General features: G+C 30.6%; 1 protein-coding gene across 1 annotated transcript in view; it reads right to left on the bottom strand.

The window, feature by feature from the left end:
• The window catches only part of LOC143248580 (dual specificity testis-specific protein kinase 2-like), an 88,320-nt gene that overhangs the window by 2,599 nt on the left and 70,334 nt on the right, over positions 1 to 15,387 (bottom strand). Inside the window, exons 7-11 of the mRNA XM_076497047.1 lie at positions 12,740 to 12,824; positions 11,758 to 11,841; positions 9,651 to 9,737; positions 9,255 to 9,417; positions 192 to 1,327 (exon numbers count right to left, since the gene is read on the bottom strand). Coding sequence (XP_076353162.1) covers positions 219 to 1,327; positions 9,255 to 9,417; positions 9,651 to 9,737; positions 11,758 to 11,841; positions 12,740 to 12,824 — 1,528 coding nt within the window. The 3' untranslated portion in view covers positions 192 to 218. The remainder of the gene's footprint in view (positions 1 to 191; positions 1,328 to 9,254; positions 9,418 to 9,650; positions 9,738 to 11,757; positions 11,842 to 12,739; positions 12,825 to 15,387) is intronic.

Genomic DNA, 15,387 nt, shown 5'->3' with positions numbered 1-15,387 from the left:
CTATATTGTAAAGAAAATATTAATTATGCAGTTCTTCTGGTGCAAAACATGAAACTCATCTCTTCAGTTAAAGCCTAACTCTGTTGAGTATTATTACAGTTTAACAGAAACAGTTGATGTACCATTTCAAGAAATGTATGAATTACTTTAAATCTATTCACATAAAGGGAAATCAACAATGTTTTACAAACCTTTCTGTTCTGTATTTCCTCTATTGTCTAGAGAAAGTTTGCTGTCGACCTAGACTGAAAGAGTTTTCCACCATTACAAGCATGTGGCTGCTGCAATATGGCCTCACAGCTTTTTGTCACTTCACGACATATTAAACTTTGACTAGGGAGTCTTGTCCATTTTCCGTGGTCAACAGAAACACCTGAAGTGGACTTCATTTCTTGTTGCAGCAATCTGTTTTGTGTTGGTTGACTGGTGGTAAAAGCTGTAAAGGTTTTTTTAATGGAGTATTGTTCATGCTTGCTCAAGTCTTCCATACTAGACTCTGTATCATCATGACCAGTTCTCAAATTTAATGGAACTATTTCTGGTAGCTGCAAAGTGCAGGGAACTCCACAATAGCAACCAGAGTCATCTGAGTGGTAGGAAGAAGGTCTCTTCCTCCCCAGAGCCTCACGACTAGAATCTTTCTCCGACTTCCATTCCTCATTTTGACAACACGTAAACTGCTTAATGGACTCCCACTGTTCTGTTGACAGAGAATCAGTACAGGAACTATGTACTTTGGCACTAACGAGGACTTGACTGTGCTGTAACAGCGGTGATAAAGTGGAACCTTGCGGGCACAATGCTAACCCTACATTTTCTTTTTCTTCTTCTCCCGAGTCATCGTGGACGGAACTATTAACAACCTTTTTGGTATTGCAGGGCTCTGGAACTGTAACATTCGACTTGTAGGTGTAAATTTTTTTTAGAGTCTGCTGTAGTAATGTCGGGGAAGGAGCTCTAGAGTGAACAGAAAGTCTCTGAAGTCCTGCAGAAAGGGTCTCTCTTGGTGAAGATGGACATTCGTCAGGAGTGATGGGAGTCCCAGGAGGAGTCAAAGCTCCTGAAGGAGATGGAAGGTCGTATGTCAAGCTGGGAGACATAACTACTGTTTGTTCCACTATCTTTTTCTGTCCTTTAAATATGAAATGTGTATTGAAAGGATTTTGTGAGCTGCTGTTGGGCTTGTAGTGGGGATCATCCTTAGACATCACTTCTCCAATATCCTTTGGGGTAACCACAGGAGATGCAGTAGAAGACCTGCACTTACGTGGTGTTTCAACTGGCATTAGCTGCTGGTTATCTTCACACCAACTCCTACGATTATTAACTAGAAAAATACCAGAATATTACTTATGGTAAACTTGAGTGAAATTTGGGAGAAGTTCTTTCACACATTTATTAAATTCACACAGAAACTAATATAAATCTACAAACTTAAACATGGGAGGAAAGCTTCTACTGTGAAGGATATTACTACACATACATAAAAAAACCTTTAATTTCATTCCATATGTAGCAAAAAGCGTAAATTAGGGCTGTGATCTTTCTCAAAGCAGATATGTTATGCCTTCATAATACTTCAAACAGCAATATAGGAAAATTACAAAACAAACAACCCAGAGAAGTCAGTGCTACTCATGACTGACCACTACTTTGGTGCTGAAGAAAAAGTATTTAATGTTTTTTGATTCTCAACTGCTATTGTTTCATTTTTTAATGACATTACTATATTATTATAAAAAACACCTGCCACTTTCTACTGACCTAACCACATATTATTATTATTTAAAACTCCCATTACTTTCTACTGACCTAACCATATATTATTATTATTTAAAACTCCTGTTACTTTCTACTGACCTAACCACATATTATTATTATTTAAAACTCCCGTTACTTTCTACTGACCTAACCATATATTATTATTATTTAAAACTCCTGTTACTTTCTACTGACCTAACCACATATTATTATTATTTAAAACTCCCGTTACTTTCTACTGACCTAACCACATATTATTATTATTTAAAACTCCTGTTACTTTCTACTGACCTAACCATATATTATTATTATTTAAAACTCCCATTACTTTCTACTGACCTAACCACATATTATTATTATTTAAAACTCCCGTTACTTTCTACTGACCTAACCACATATTATTATTATTATTTAAAACTCCCGTTACTTTCTACTGACCTAACCACATATTATTATTATTTAAAACTCCAGTTACTTTCTACTGACCTAACCATATATTATTATTATTTAAAACTCCCGTTACTTTCTACTGACCTAACCACATATTATTATTATTTAAAACTCCTGTTACTTTCTACTGACCTAACCATATATTATTATTATTTAAAACTCCTGTTACTTTCTACTGACCTAACCACATATTATTATTATTTAAAACTCCAGTTACTTTCTACTGACCTAACCACATATTATTATTTAAAACTCCAGTTACTTTCTACTGACCTAACCACATATTATTATTATTTAAAACTCCAGTTACTTTCTACTGACCTAACCACATATTATTATTATTTAAAACTCCAGTTACTTTCTACTGACCTAACCACATATTATTATTATTTAAAACTCCTGTTACTTTCTACTGACCTAACCACATATTATTTAAAACTCCCGTTACTTTCTACTGACCTAACCACATATTATTTAAAACTCCAGTTACTTTCTACTGACCTAACCACATATTATTATTATTTGAAACTCCAGTTACTTTCTACTGACCTAACCACATATTATTATTATTTAAAACTCCCATTACTTTCTACTGACCTAACCACATATTATTATTATTTAAAACTCCCATTACTTTCTACTGACCTAACCACATATTATTATTATTTAAAACTCCAGTTACTTTCTACTGACCTAACCACATATTATTATTATTTAAAACTCCCGTTACTTTCTACTGACCTAACCATATATTATTATTATTTAAAACTCCCGTTACTTTCTACTGACCTAACCACATATTATTATTATTTAAAACTCCCATTACTTTCTACTGACCTAACCATATATTATTATTATTTAAAACTCCAGTTACTTTCTACTGACCTAACCATATATTATTATTATTTAAAACTCCCGTTACTTTCTACTGACCTAATCACATATTATTATTATTTAAAACTCCAGTTACTTTCTACTGACCTAACCACATATTATTATTATTTAAAACTCCAGTTACTTTCTACTGACCTAACCACATATTATTATTATTTAAAACTCCCATTACTTTCTACTGACCTAACCACATATTATTATTATTTAAAACTCCCATTACTTTCTACTGACCTAACCACATATTATTATTATTTAAAACTCCCATTACTTTCTACTGACCTAACCATATATTATTATTATTTAAAACTCCCGTTACTTTCTACTGACCTAATCACATATTATTATTATTTAAAACTCCTGTTACTTTCTACTGACCTACCCACATATTATTATTATTTAAAACTCCCGTTACTTTCTACTGACCTAACCATTATTATTATTATTTAAAACTCCAGTTACTTTCTACTGACCTAACCACATATTATTATTATTTAAAACTCCAGTTACTTTCTACTGACCTAACCACATATTATTATTATTTAAAACTCCTGTTACTTTCTACTGACCTACCCACATATTATTATTATTTAAAACTCCCGTTACTTTCTACTGACCTAACCATTATTATTATTATTTAAAACTCCCGTTACTTTCTACTGACCTAATCACATATTATTATTATTTAAAACTCCCGTTACTTTCTACTGACCTAACCATTATTATTATTATTTAAAACTCCCGTTACTTTCTACTGACCTAACCATTATTATTATTATTTAAAACTCGTTACTTTCTACTGACCTAACCATATATTATTATTATTTAAAACTCCCATTACTTTCTACTGACCTAACCACATATTATTATTATTTAAAACTCCAGTTACTTTCTACTGACCTAACCACATATTATTATTATTTAAAACTCCAGTTACTTTCTACTGACCTAACCACATATTATTATTATTTAAAACTCCTGTTACTTTCTACTGACCTAACCACATATTATTATTATTTAAAACTCCGTTACTTTCTACTGACCTAACCACATATTATTATTATTTAAAACTCCCGTTACTTTCTACTGACCTAACCACATATTATTATTATTTAAAACTCCCATTACTTTCTACTGACCTAACCATATATTATTATTATTTAAAACTCCTGTTACTTTCTACTGACCTAACCACATATTATTATTTAAAACTCCAGTTACTTTCTACTGACCTAACCACATATTATTATTATTTAAAACTACAGTTACTTTCTACTGACCTAACCACATATTATTATTTAAAACTACAGTTACTTTCTACTGACCTAACCACATATTATTATTATTTAAAACTCCAGTTACTTTCTACTGACCTAACCACATATTATTATTATTTAAAACTCCAGTTACTTTCTACTGACCTAACCACATATTATTATTATTTAAAACTCCAGTTACTTTCTACTGACCTAACCACATATTATTATTATTTAAAACTCCAGTTACTTTCTACTGACCTAACCACATATTATTATTATTTAAAACTCCAGTTACTTTCTACTGACCTAACCACATATTATTATTATTTAAAACTCCAGTTACTTTCTACTGACCTAACCACATATTATTATTATTTAAAACTCCAGTTACTTTCTACTGACCTAACCACATATTATTATTATTTAAAACTCCAGTTACTTTCTACTGACCTAACCACATATTATTATTATTTAAAACTCCGTTACTTTCTACTGACCTAACCACATATTATTATTATTTAAAACTCCAGTTACTTTCTACTGACCTAACCACATATTATTATTATTTAAAACTCCCGTTACTTTCTACTGACCTAACCACATATTATTATTATTTAAAACTCCAGTTACTTTCTACTGACCTAACCACATATTATTATTATTTAAAACTCCCGTTACTTTCTACTGACCTAACCACATATTATTATTATTTAAAACTCCAGTTACTTTCTACTGACCTAACCACATATTATTATTATTTAAAACTCCCGTTACTTTCTTCTGACCTAACCACATATTATTATTTAAAACTCCAGTTACTTTCTACTGACCTAACCATATATTATTATTATTTAAAACTCCAGTTACTTTCTACTGACCTAACCACATATTATTATTATTTAAAACTCCAGTTACTTTCTACTGACCTAACCACATATTATTATTATTTAAAACTCCCATTACTTTCTACTGACCTAACCACATATTATTATTATTTAAAACTCCCATTACTTTCTACTGACCTAACCACATATTATTATTATTTAAAACTCCCATTACTTTCTACTGACCTAACCATATATTATTATTATTTAAAACTCCAGTTACTTTCTACTGACCTAACCACATATTATTATTATTTAAAACTCCGTTACTTTCTACTGACCTAATCACATATTATTTATATAAAACTCCTGTTACTTTCTACTGACCTAACCATTATTATTATTATTTAAAACTCTCGTTACTTTCTACTGACCTAACCATTATTATTATTATTTAAAACTCCAGTTACTTTCTACTGACCTAACCACATATTATTATTATTTAAAACTCCAGTTACTTTCTACTGACCTACCCACATATTATTATTATTTAAAACTCCGTTACTTTCTACTGACCTAACCATATATTATTATTATTTAAAACTCCGTTACTTTCTACTGACCTAATCACATATTATTATTATTTAAAACTCCCGTTACTTTCTACTGACCTAATCACATATTATTATCATTTAAAACTCCCGTTACTTTCTACTGACCTAACCATTATTATTATTATTTAAAACTCCCGTTACTTTCTATTGACCTAATCACATATTATTATTATTTAAAACTCCGTTACTTTCTACTGACCTAACCATTATTATTATTATTTAAAACTCCGTTACTTTCTACTGACCTAACCATTATTATTATTATTTAAAACTCCGTTACTTTCTACTGACCTAACCATATATTATTATTATTTAAAACTCCCATTACTTTCTACTGACCTAACCACATATTATTATTATTTAAAACTCCCATTACTTTCTACTGACCTAACCATATATTATTATTATTTAAAACTCCAGTTACTTTCCACTGACCTAACCACATATTATTATTATTTAAAACTCCCGTTACTTTCTACTGACCTAATCACATATTATTATTATTTAAAACTCCTGTTACTTTCTACTGACCTACCCACATATTATTATTATTTAAAACTCCCGTTACTTTCTACTGACCTAACCATTATTATTATTATTTAAAACTCCAGTTACTTTCTACTGACCTAACCACATATTATTATTATTTAAAACTCCCGTTACTTTCTACTGACCTAATCACATATTATTATTATTTAAAACTCCCGTTACTTTCTACTGACCTAACCATTATTATTATTATTTAAAACTCCCGTTACTTTCTACTGACCTAATCACATATTATTATTATTTAAAACTCCGTTGCTTTCTACTGACCTAACCATTATTATTATTATTTAAAACTCCGTTACTTTCTACTGACCTAACCATTATTATTATTATTTAAAACTCTCGTTACTTTCTACTGACCTAACCTATATATTATTATTATTTAAAACTCCCATTACTTTCTACTGACCAAACCACATATTATTATCATTTAAAACTCCCATTACTTTCTACTGACCTAACCACATATTATTATTATTTAAAACTCCCATTACTTTCTACTGACCTAATCATATATTATTATTATTTAAAACTCCCATTACTTTCTACTGACCTAACCACATATTATTATTATTTAAAACTCCAGTTACTTTCTACTGACCTAACCACATATTATTATTATTTAAAACTCCCGTTACTTTCTACTGACCTAACCACATATTATTATTTAAAACTCCAGTTACTTTCTACTGACCCAACCACATATTATTATTTAAAACTCCCGTTACTTTCTACTGACCCAACCACATATTATTATTTAAAACTCCCGTTACTTTCTACTGACCTAACCACATATTATTATTTAAAACTCCAGTTACTTTCTACTGACCCAACCACATATTATTATGCAAGACTTCTATTACTTTCAACTGACCTTACAGTAATATAATGTAAAACTCCCGTTACTTTCCACTGACCTAATTGTATAATGTAAAACTCCTGTTATGTTATAGTCTTATTTTATCTATTGTTTTTGTCAAGGGAAAGAGAATGGGTGATAAAATGAGCTAGTATCTTACACTACGAATCTTGAGATTGAAAGCAGTATCTCAGTTTCATATGTTTGGTACAAAATAACTAGATCCAATCTTTATTTATCTAATAAACACTATAAAAATTTTATAATGAATCCTGATCCATCTTAGAAACACTATAAAAATTTCATAACGAATCCTGATTTATCTAAGAAACATTATAAAAATTTCATAACGAATCCTGATCTATCTAAGAAACACTATAAAGATTTCATAACGAATCCTGATCTATCTAAGAAACACTATAAAGATTTCATAATGAATCCTGATCTATCTAAGAAACACTATAAAGATTTCATAATGAATCCTGATATATCTAAGAAACACTATAAAAATTTCATAACGAATCCTGATCTATCTAAGAAACACTATAAAGATTTCATAACGAATCCTGATCTATCTAAGAAACACTATAAAGATTTCATAATGAATCCTGATCTATCTAAGAAACACTATAAAAATTTCATAACGAATCCTGATCTATCTAAGAAACACTATAAAATTTCATAACGAATCCTGATCTATCTAAGAAACACTATAAAGATTTCATAACGAATCCTGATCTATCTAAGAAACACTATAAAGATTTCATAATGAATCCTGATCTATCTAAAAAACACTATAAACATTTTATAATGAATTCTAATCTATCTAAGAAACACTAAACATTTTACAATGAATTCTGATCTGTCTAGTAAACACTAAACATTAGTGATGAAGTAATACAGAATTTGAATGGCTATTTTAGAGTTGCCAATCTTTATGACTATAAAGAAAATTATGAGTATGAAAACCTGATTTTTAGAGTTATATGTCCTCAGGGTTTATTAATACCTCTTATGGTAGTCGGAATTTAGATTATCCAAATTATTTCAAGTTGCTAGCCACAACTGCAACTTAAAAACAAAATTTGTTTTCTTTAAAAACATTTAATAATTACACTGTGTTTTAGGTTTCTTCCAACAAAATTAAGCTTTCTACAATTAAAAAAATTCTAAACAAGTTTGGAAAAGGTTTAGTAGAATTAATTTTTATTTGCTTTACCAGTTAAAATCAGCTTGGTCCAACAACTCTGCTGAATAAATTGTATTTACTGCAGTAGTTTGTACACATTTTTTGAGCCTCGAGCAAAGATTTTGATGCTGTGTTCAATCAAATTGCTATCTTTCTCAAGGTAGCTGATGAAAAGAAGGTTTTAGAAGTTTATTGATTAGTTATCTAGTACCCCTTTACTAAAATGTAAAGGAACATATTATGGCTGTAAATATTCTATTGACAGCTATATATATCTTTTGTCCGGCAAAGCTTCTATTAACAGCTATATATAGCTGTCTGGCAAAGCTAATATGGTTATCAGCTGCCATCAAATCAGAGTTTCTAATCCTTGATTATGGTAAAAGATAGACAATGTTTTGGAACAATCTAAAAGTTATAGGGTAGAGAATTAAAACAAATATTCATATATAAAGTAAAGCTACTAACATCCTTAATACTGAGCTATGACCAGATGGAAAGCAGCCAGATAGCAACACCAAATCAGCTACTTTCTATCTGAAATATTTGAAACACAGCTCTGATATTCAAACCTCTACCACAGGACTATCTCCCCCATTTACAACAAAAAGCCTTTAGTAGTCATATACATAATACTGTTTTTACGTGCATGAGTGTGTGTGTTGTTCTTTAATATAAGTTAAGCAGTGACTTGCTGATGTTTAGGCCCACCAATACAATAAAGATTAGACACTCTGGAATGAAAATGTTCATAGGAGTTTCTAACGCCTATAATGTTTTTATATGCTTTGAGAATGATGCGATATATAAATCAACGATGTTTTTCAGAGAAACAGACCACACAATAATGATTCTTACATATTGCCTGCACACTCTTATAGTTGTCTGTTTCATCTTCACTTTGCTCTCCACTTTGTTTTACTCTGTATGCTACATCGATGAACCGAGGTTTTTCAAGGGACATCATAGTTTCTAGTTCTTGAATAATTACGGTAAAGGATGGACGGTGTTTTGGATCAATCTAAGTTACAGGATAAAGAGAAAAATGTGGTAAACACTTATATAACAGAAAAAGAACAAATATTCATGTATAAAGTAAAGCGTTACTATGTTTTAAGATCATTTTTAAAAAACATTTTACACGAAAACAATAAAAATCTAGAAGCTATCTTTACACTTATTTCATTTCCAACTGTAATTCTATAGCATATAACAAGAAATAGGATTTTAACACATTGGAGGTACACAACTTACCCTACAACAACACAATGCTAACTTAAGAAAGTCTGGAGGACAGTCTGGGCACATTTTGCTGAATGCTTTGTAGTCTACTCCGAAGTTCTGAAGAAACAATATGTAAATAACACAGATGAAGTTATTCTACATTCATTGTTTTAACCTTCTTGTAACTCATAAAATTTTTTAAATCTATCTGACATTCAGTACCATGGCTATAGATATTTCGTTTTAAAACTACACATCTCATTGTTAATCCTTTAATTACAGGATGGGTGGAATTCACCCAGCCTGTAACCACAAAAGTATCCATGAGAGTAATTATGCTATGATTTTTGGTAATATACAGATATGTTTATAAAATTTTGCAGGTTATTGATAAAGTTTACAAGGCTTTTGTACACAAAATATCAGGTTTTTGAATTAAGTATTAATATTTTTTACTTAAAGATTTTCTCAGAAATTTCATTCTGTCAGAATGATGACTATCTAACATGCTGAGTAATTTTCATTTTAAAATTAAAAACACTTTTGTGCATCAGAAAGTTTTAAAATTTCATATGTGAAATCTTTATAACCTTCAGATAATTATCAAATGTTTTTAAAGAAAAACTTTATATTTTATCTGTTAATTTCATTATGAAATCAGAATCTGTCTGATTTCGACAGATTGTATTGATCTCATAACCACTTATGTATACTGACCTTTCTGACACTGCTAGTTAACTTGATTCAAGTTACAATAATGCAGAGCATGTACACTAAATATTATTAGATCCGAAAATATAAAACTACCCTATACAAAGTAACCTGTTTCAACTGTATTTTATTAGACTAGTATTTTGTAAAATACAGCTACCTTTCAGTTATAATACAATATTACTATTTAGAAATAACTTTTTTAACTTTTCTTGAAACATAGAAGAATAAACAGAAGTAAAGCATATAATTATTTCTTCTACTTCCAACATTTGTATTTGGTTACTGCTTGTAGTAGGATGCAATATCTTAAGAAATTTCGAACATGGAGGATGTGAAAGAAAATTTTTAAGGATTTATATATACACTTGAATAACCAACAAATCATAAGCTACTAAATTAATATCCCAAAATTCCATTATAACTTATAAAGTTTGGTAACTGAGCTGTATTTGTGTCTAAAAAAATATAAAAATTCAAACAGGCCAACAACTCAACTTGCTCCCACAAAGTTTGTCTCAAAAGAAAGAGATGGCTCCCTTGTATTTGAAAATGGCTGAGAAAACCATTTGTGGGACGTTTTGAGCTGTCGATTAGTTATTTGTGTGTCACATATATACGTAAGTATATGTAAGAGACTGTTTCCAAATATTGAAGTAGGTAAGTGGGACAACTTTGTTTGATTTAGTACATTTAGTACAGAATATAAAAAACATAGGAGATTCTTATTTTACAATCTAGCTTTTAAATATCTGTAACTTGAGTTCCTAATTTGTACTAATGTATAGCCTTTGCATTGTGATATCAGAAACATTTAATTTGAACAAGTTCTGGATCCAACATACCATGAGACATATAAAAATCGATGTTTAGGTGCATGTTTTTTAAATATTTACTTTTAAATTAAGAAATCAAATAATGTATAACATAATAAATTAAATTATAATCTACAGTTTGGAACCACATTATGGACATAAATTCATAAAATAGAGGTTCAATAAAATTTTGAAAGTAAGTCAAAACACATGATGAGATGGCCTTTGACCCATGATCTGTCACTCTCTAGTTAAATAGACAGGCTTCCTAACATAAAAAGTACATCTTTAAACTTAGGAGTGGTTAGTGCATTATCTCTTCAAGAATTAAAATTAATGAAACATACATCGTTTACTTGCATTTCATAAGCTTAAGATACAACAACAATTATCAAATTAGACGTCAATCAGAGTGAAAAAATATTTAAAACAAAAATATCTAAAAGAATATAAGCCAATAACGTACAGCCAAAAAAATATTCAACATATGATATTAATAATTATTACGAACAAAATTAATAATAATTTATTTTATACTGTATATTTTTAAAAGTAATACTAGTAATACCAATGTTTTCAATTACATCTAATATTGAAAAGATTTTGTTCACCTCAGTGCGGGGCAAAACGTCAGGATCTGCTTCAATTCTAGCGATCATTTCACACAGAATTATACCAAAAGAAAATATGTCAGCCTGCAAAAACAAAACATTACAGACATTAGACCATTCTATCTAACTTACGTTAAATATAAACTACTAAATAACTTACAACTAGCATATTCAGTAATAAATTAAAATAAGAAACACACTAAGTATCAGAATTAAAACAGGAGTATGCACAAGTTTATTTCCATGACCTATTACAGTTGTAAAACACACATGAAATATGGATATTAACAACAACATAAGTAGGTCCTTCTTCAGACTTATTGAAACTGTAACACAAACAAGAAATACAACTATTCACAACCTACTATCTCCATGTCAAATTACAACTGTTAAAGCCTACCATTGTCATCCTAACTCAAGCAGACATCTTTGGAGAATTGCCACTACCAAATCACTCCCAAACCATCCAAATCACAACACCTTCTCTCATTATATCACATCATCTTGGTCTTTGACTTCAAACCACACTTACTGATGTTCTTATAAGACAACTTAAGTATAATTATAAGTTAAATTAAATCAGTCAGTGATGTATAAAACCATAATAGGCTGTATTCACTACCAGTTCCCTGTTTGTTTGTTTGTTTCATGATATCTATCTTACCACTGTTACCTTTGTTTTTTCATTTTATTTGTGGCAGCTGTTTAGTTTTAAATGGAAACTTTCCTCAGCTGAGGTGTTCAGGGATATTAATACCTTCCTTAATACACTCTTAAAGATTACAATTAACTAAAGTGGGCTTTTAATAAATCTTCTAACAAGGGGGTCTATGATTGATAGTTCGTAGACTGAGATTTGTAATTTTGGAAAGGTCTGAGAAATTAGTGTGCGTCTAAGTTTTACAGAGAGAACTGGTAATGGCAAAGATGGCAATGCAAAGGCCAAGGCTGACATCCCAGATTTCAACAAAGATTATCTTACCTTCTCATTGTACCATTCTCCTTTTAAGCATTCTGGTGCCATCCAATATGGAGATCCAACAACTGGAAGTCTATGGGTATGGTCACTATAAGACACCACCAAAAGAAATGAGAAAGGTTTTTTATGAAATCAACCAAGTTAAAATAAATATAAAAAAAGGAATTTATTTCAAACTTAATATATCAATCTCCCCTTCACTACTATAATAAAGTCAACCAACAATTAATATACCAAACTTTCTTTTCTAACTATAATCTACCCAACAGACCCGTTCAATCACAACTAAGACACATTTCAAAAATGTAAATACATTGCTTAAAGTTTTCCAGCATTTCAGTGACTAATTTAATTGTACATTTTTTTTCATATTTTATTATCTGTAAACAAAACACTTTTTAGTCTAAAATCAAAATCATATCCAAATAATTTCTTCTATTTTTAGTGAACGTTAATTCTGTTGTTAAAACAATACATTTACGTCACATATCACAGTCATGTAAAGGTAAAGACACTTCACTTTCAAATATCTGGTCAACATTCCCAATAACACAACCATTTATTGATAGAAAGTAACAATTTTCTAATAACCACATTCTTCCTGTAAATATCACATTTACTTGTATGATATAAAGTTTGTACCGGACATTTTGTTTATCTGCATAGTTCTGTTTTTTTTTTTTTAATATTTCAATAATTTCTAATCATGTTTCTATTAAACCTCTATTCTGGTCTTAAAACAATTTGTTTCCAAAGTTGCATATGAATATAAAGCATTTTCTAATGATACTTTAACAGTCACTAACACAGGTATGTAACATGTATATGAACAAAATTAATTTCTTACAAGGTATCACCTTTTTAAAGTTTAATAAAATATATATAATAACTTATACAAGATATATGTATAAGGTCTACCAAATTCCAATAACATAAATATAAATGACACAATTAAAAAATAACTTTTTGTTTGAACTAAATTTGCCAGTGAGATATGTACACTTCACTACAAGCCATGTGAGACCTTAGTGGGTTATGTACTTCACTACAAGCCATGTGAGACCTTAGTGGGTTGTGTACTTCACTACAAGCCATGTGAGACCTTAGTGGGTTGTGTACTTCACTACAAGCCATGTGAGACCTTAGTGGGTTGTGTACTTTACTACAAGCCATGTATGATCTTTGTGGGTTATATACCTCACTACAAGCCATGTATGATCTTAGTGGGTTATATACCTCACTACAAGTCTTGTGTTACTAGATTATGTTCTTTACTACAAACCATGTGAGATCTTAGTGGGTTATATACCTCACTACAAGCCATGTATGATCTTAGTGGGTTATATACCTCACTACAAGTCTTGTGTTACTGGATTATGTTCTTTACTACAAACCATGTGAGATCTTAGTGGGTTGTGTACCTTAAAACAGATCTTGTTTGTGAGTTATGAACCTTACAAAAATTCTTGTTACTAGATTATGTGCTTTACTACAAATCATGTGACATCTTAGTGTGTTGTGTACTTTACTACAAGCCATGTATGATCTTAGTGGGTTGTGTACTTTACTACAAGCCATGTATGATCTTAGTGGGTTATACATCTCACTACAAGCCATGTATGATCTTAGTGGGTTATATACTTTACTACAAGCCATGTGAGACCTCAGTGGGTTATATACTTTACTACAAGCCATGTGAGACCTCAGTGGGTTGTGTACTTTGCTACAAGCCATGTATGATCTTAGTGGGTTGTATACTTTACTATAAGCCATGTATGATCTTAGTGGGTTATGTACCTCACTACAAGCCATGTATGATCTTAGTGGGTTATATACCTCACTACAAGTCTTGTGTTACTAGATTATGTGCTTTACTACAAGCCATGTATGATCTTAGTGGGTTGTGTACTTTACTACAAGCCATGTGAGACCTCAGTAGATTGTGTACTTTACTACAAGCCATGTATGATCTTAGTGGGTTGTGTACTTTACTACAAGCCATGTGAGACCTCAGTAGATTGTGTACTTTACTACAAGCCATGTATGATCTTGGTGGGTTATACATCTCACTACAAGCCATGTATGATCTTAGTGGGTTATACATCTCACTACAAGCCATGTATGATCTTGGTGGGTTATACATCTCACTACAAGCCATGTATGATCTTAGTGGGTTGTGTACTTTACTACAAGCCATGTATGATCTTAGTGGGTTGTGTACTTTTACTACAAGCCATGTATGATCTTAGTGGGTTGTGTACTTTACTACAAGCCATGTATGATCTTAGTGGGTTGTGTACTTTACTACAAGCCATGTATGATCTTGGTGGGTTATACATCTCACTACAAGCCATGTATGATCTTGGTGGGTTATACATCTCACTACAAGCCATGTATGATCTTGGTGGGTTATACATCTCACTACAAGCCATGTATGATCTTAGTGGGTTGTGTACTTTACTACAAGCCATGTATGATCTTAGTGGGTTGTGTACTTTACTACAAGCCATGTATGATCTTAGTGGGTTGTGTACTTTACTACAAGCCATGTATGATCTTAGTGGGTTGTGTACTTTACTACAAGCCATGTATGATCTTAGTGGGTTGTGTACTTTACTACAAGCCATGTATGATCTTGGTGGGTTATACAT

Source organism: Tachypleus tridentatus, chromosome 4, assembly GCF_004210375.1.
Source record: "Tachypleus tridentatus isolate NWPU-2018 chromosome 4, ASM421037v1, whole genome shotgun sequence".
NCBI lineage: Eukaryota > Metazoa > Arthropoda > Merostomata > Xiphosura > Limulidae > Tachypleus > Tachypleus tridentatus.
This window is presented reverse-complemented; position numbering and strand designations above follow the sequence as displayed.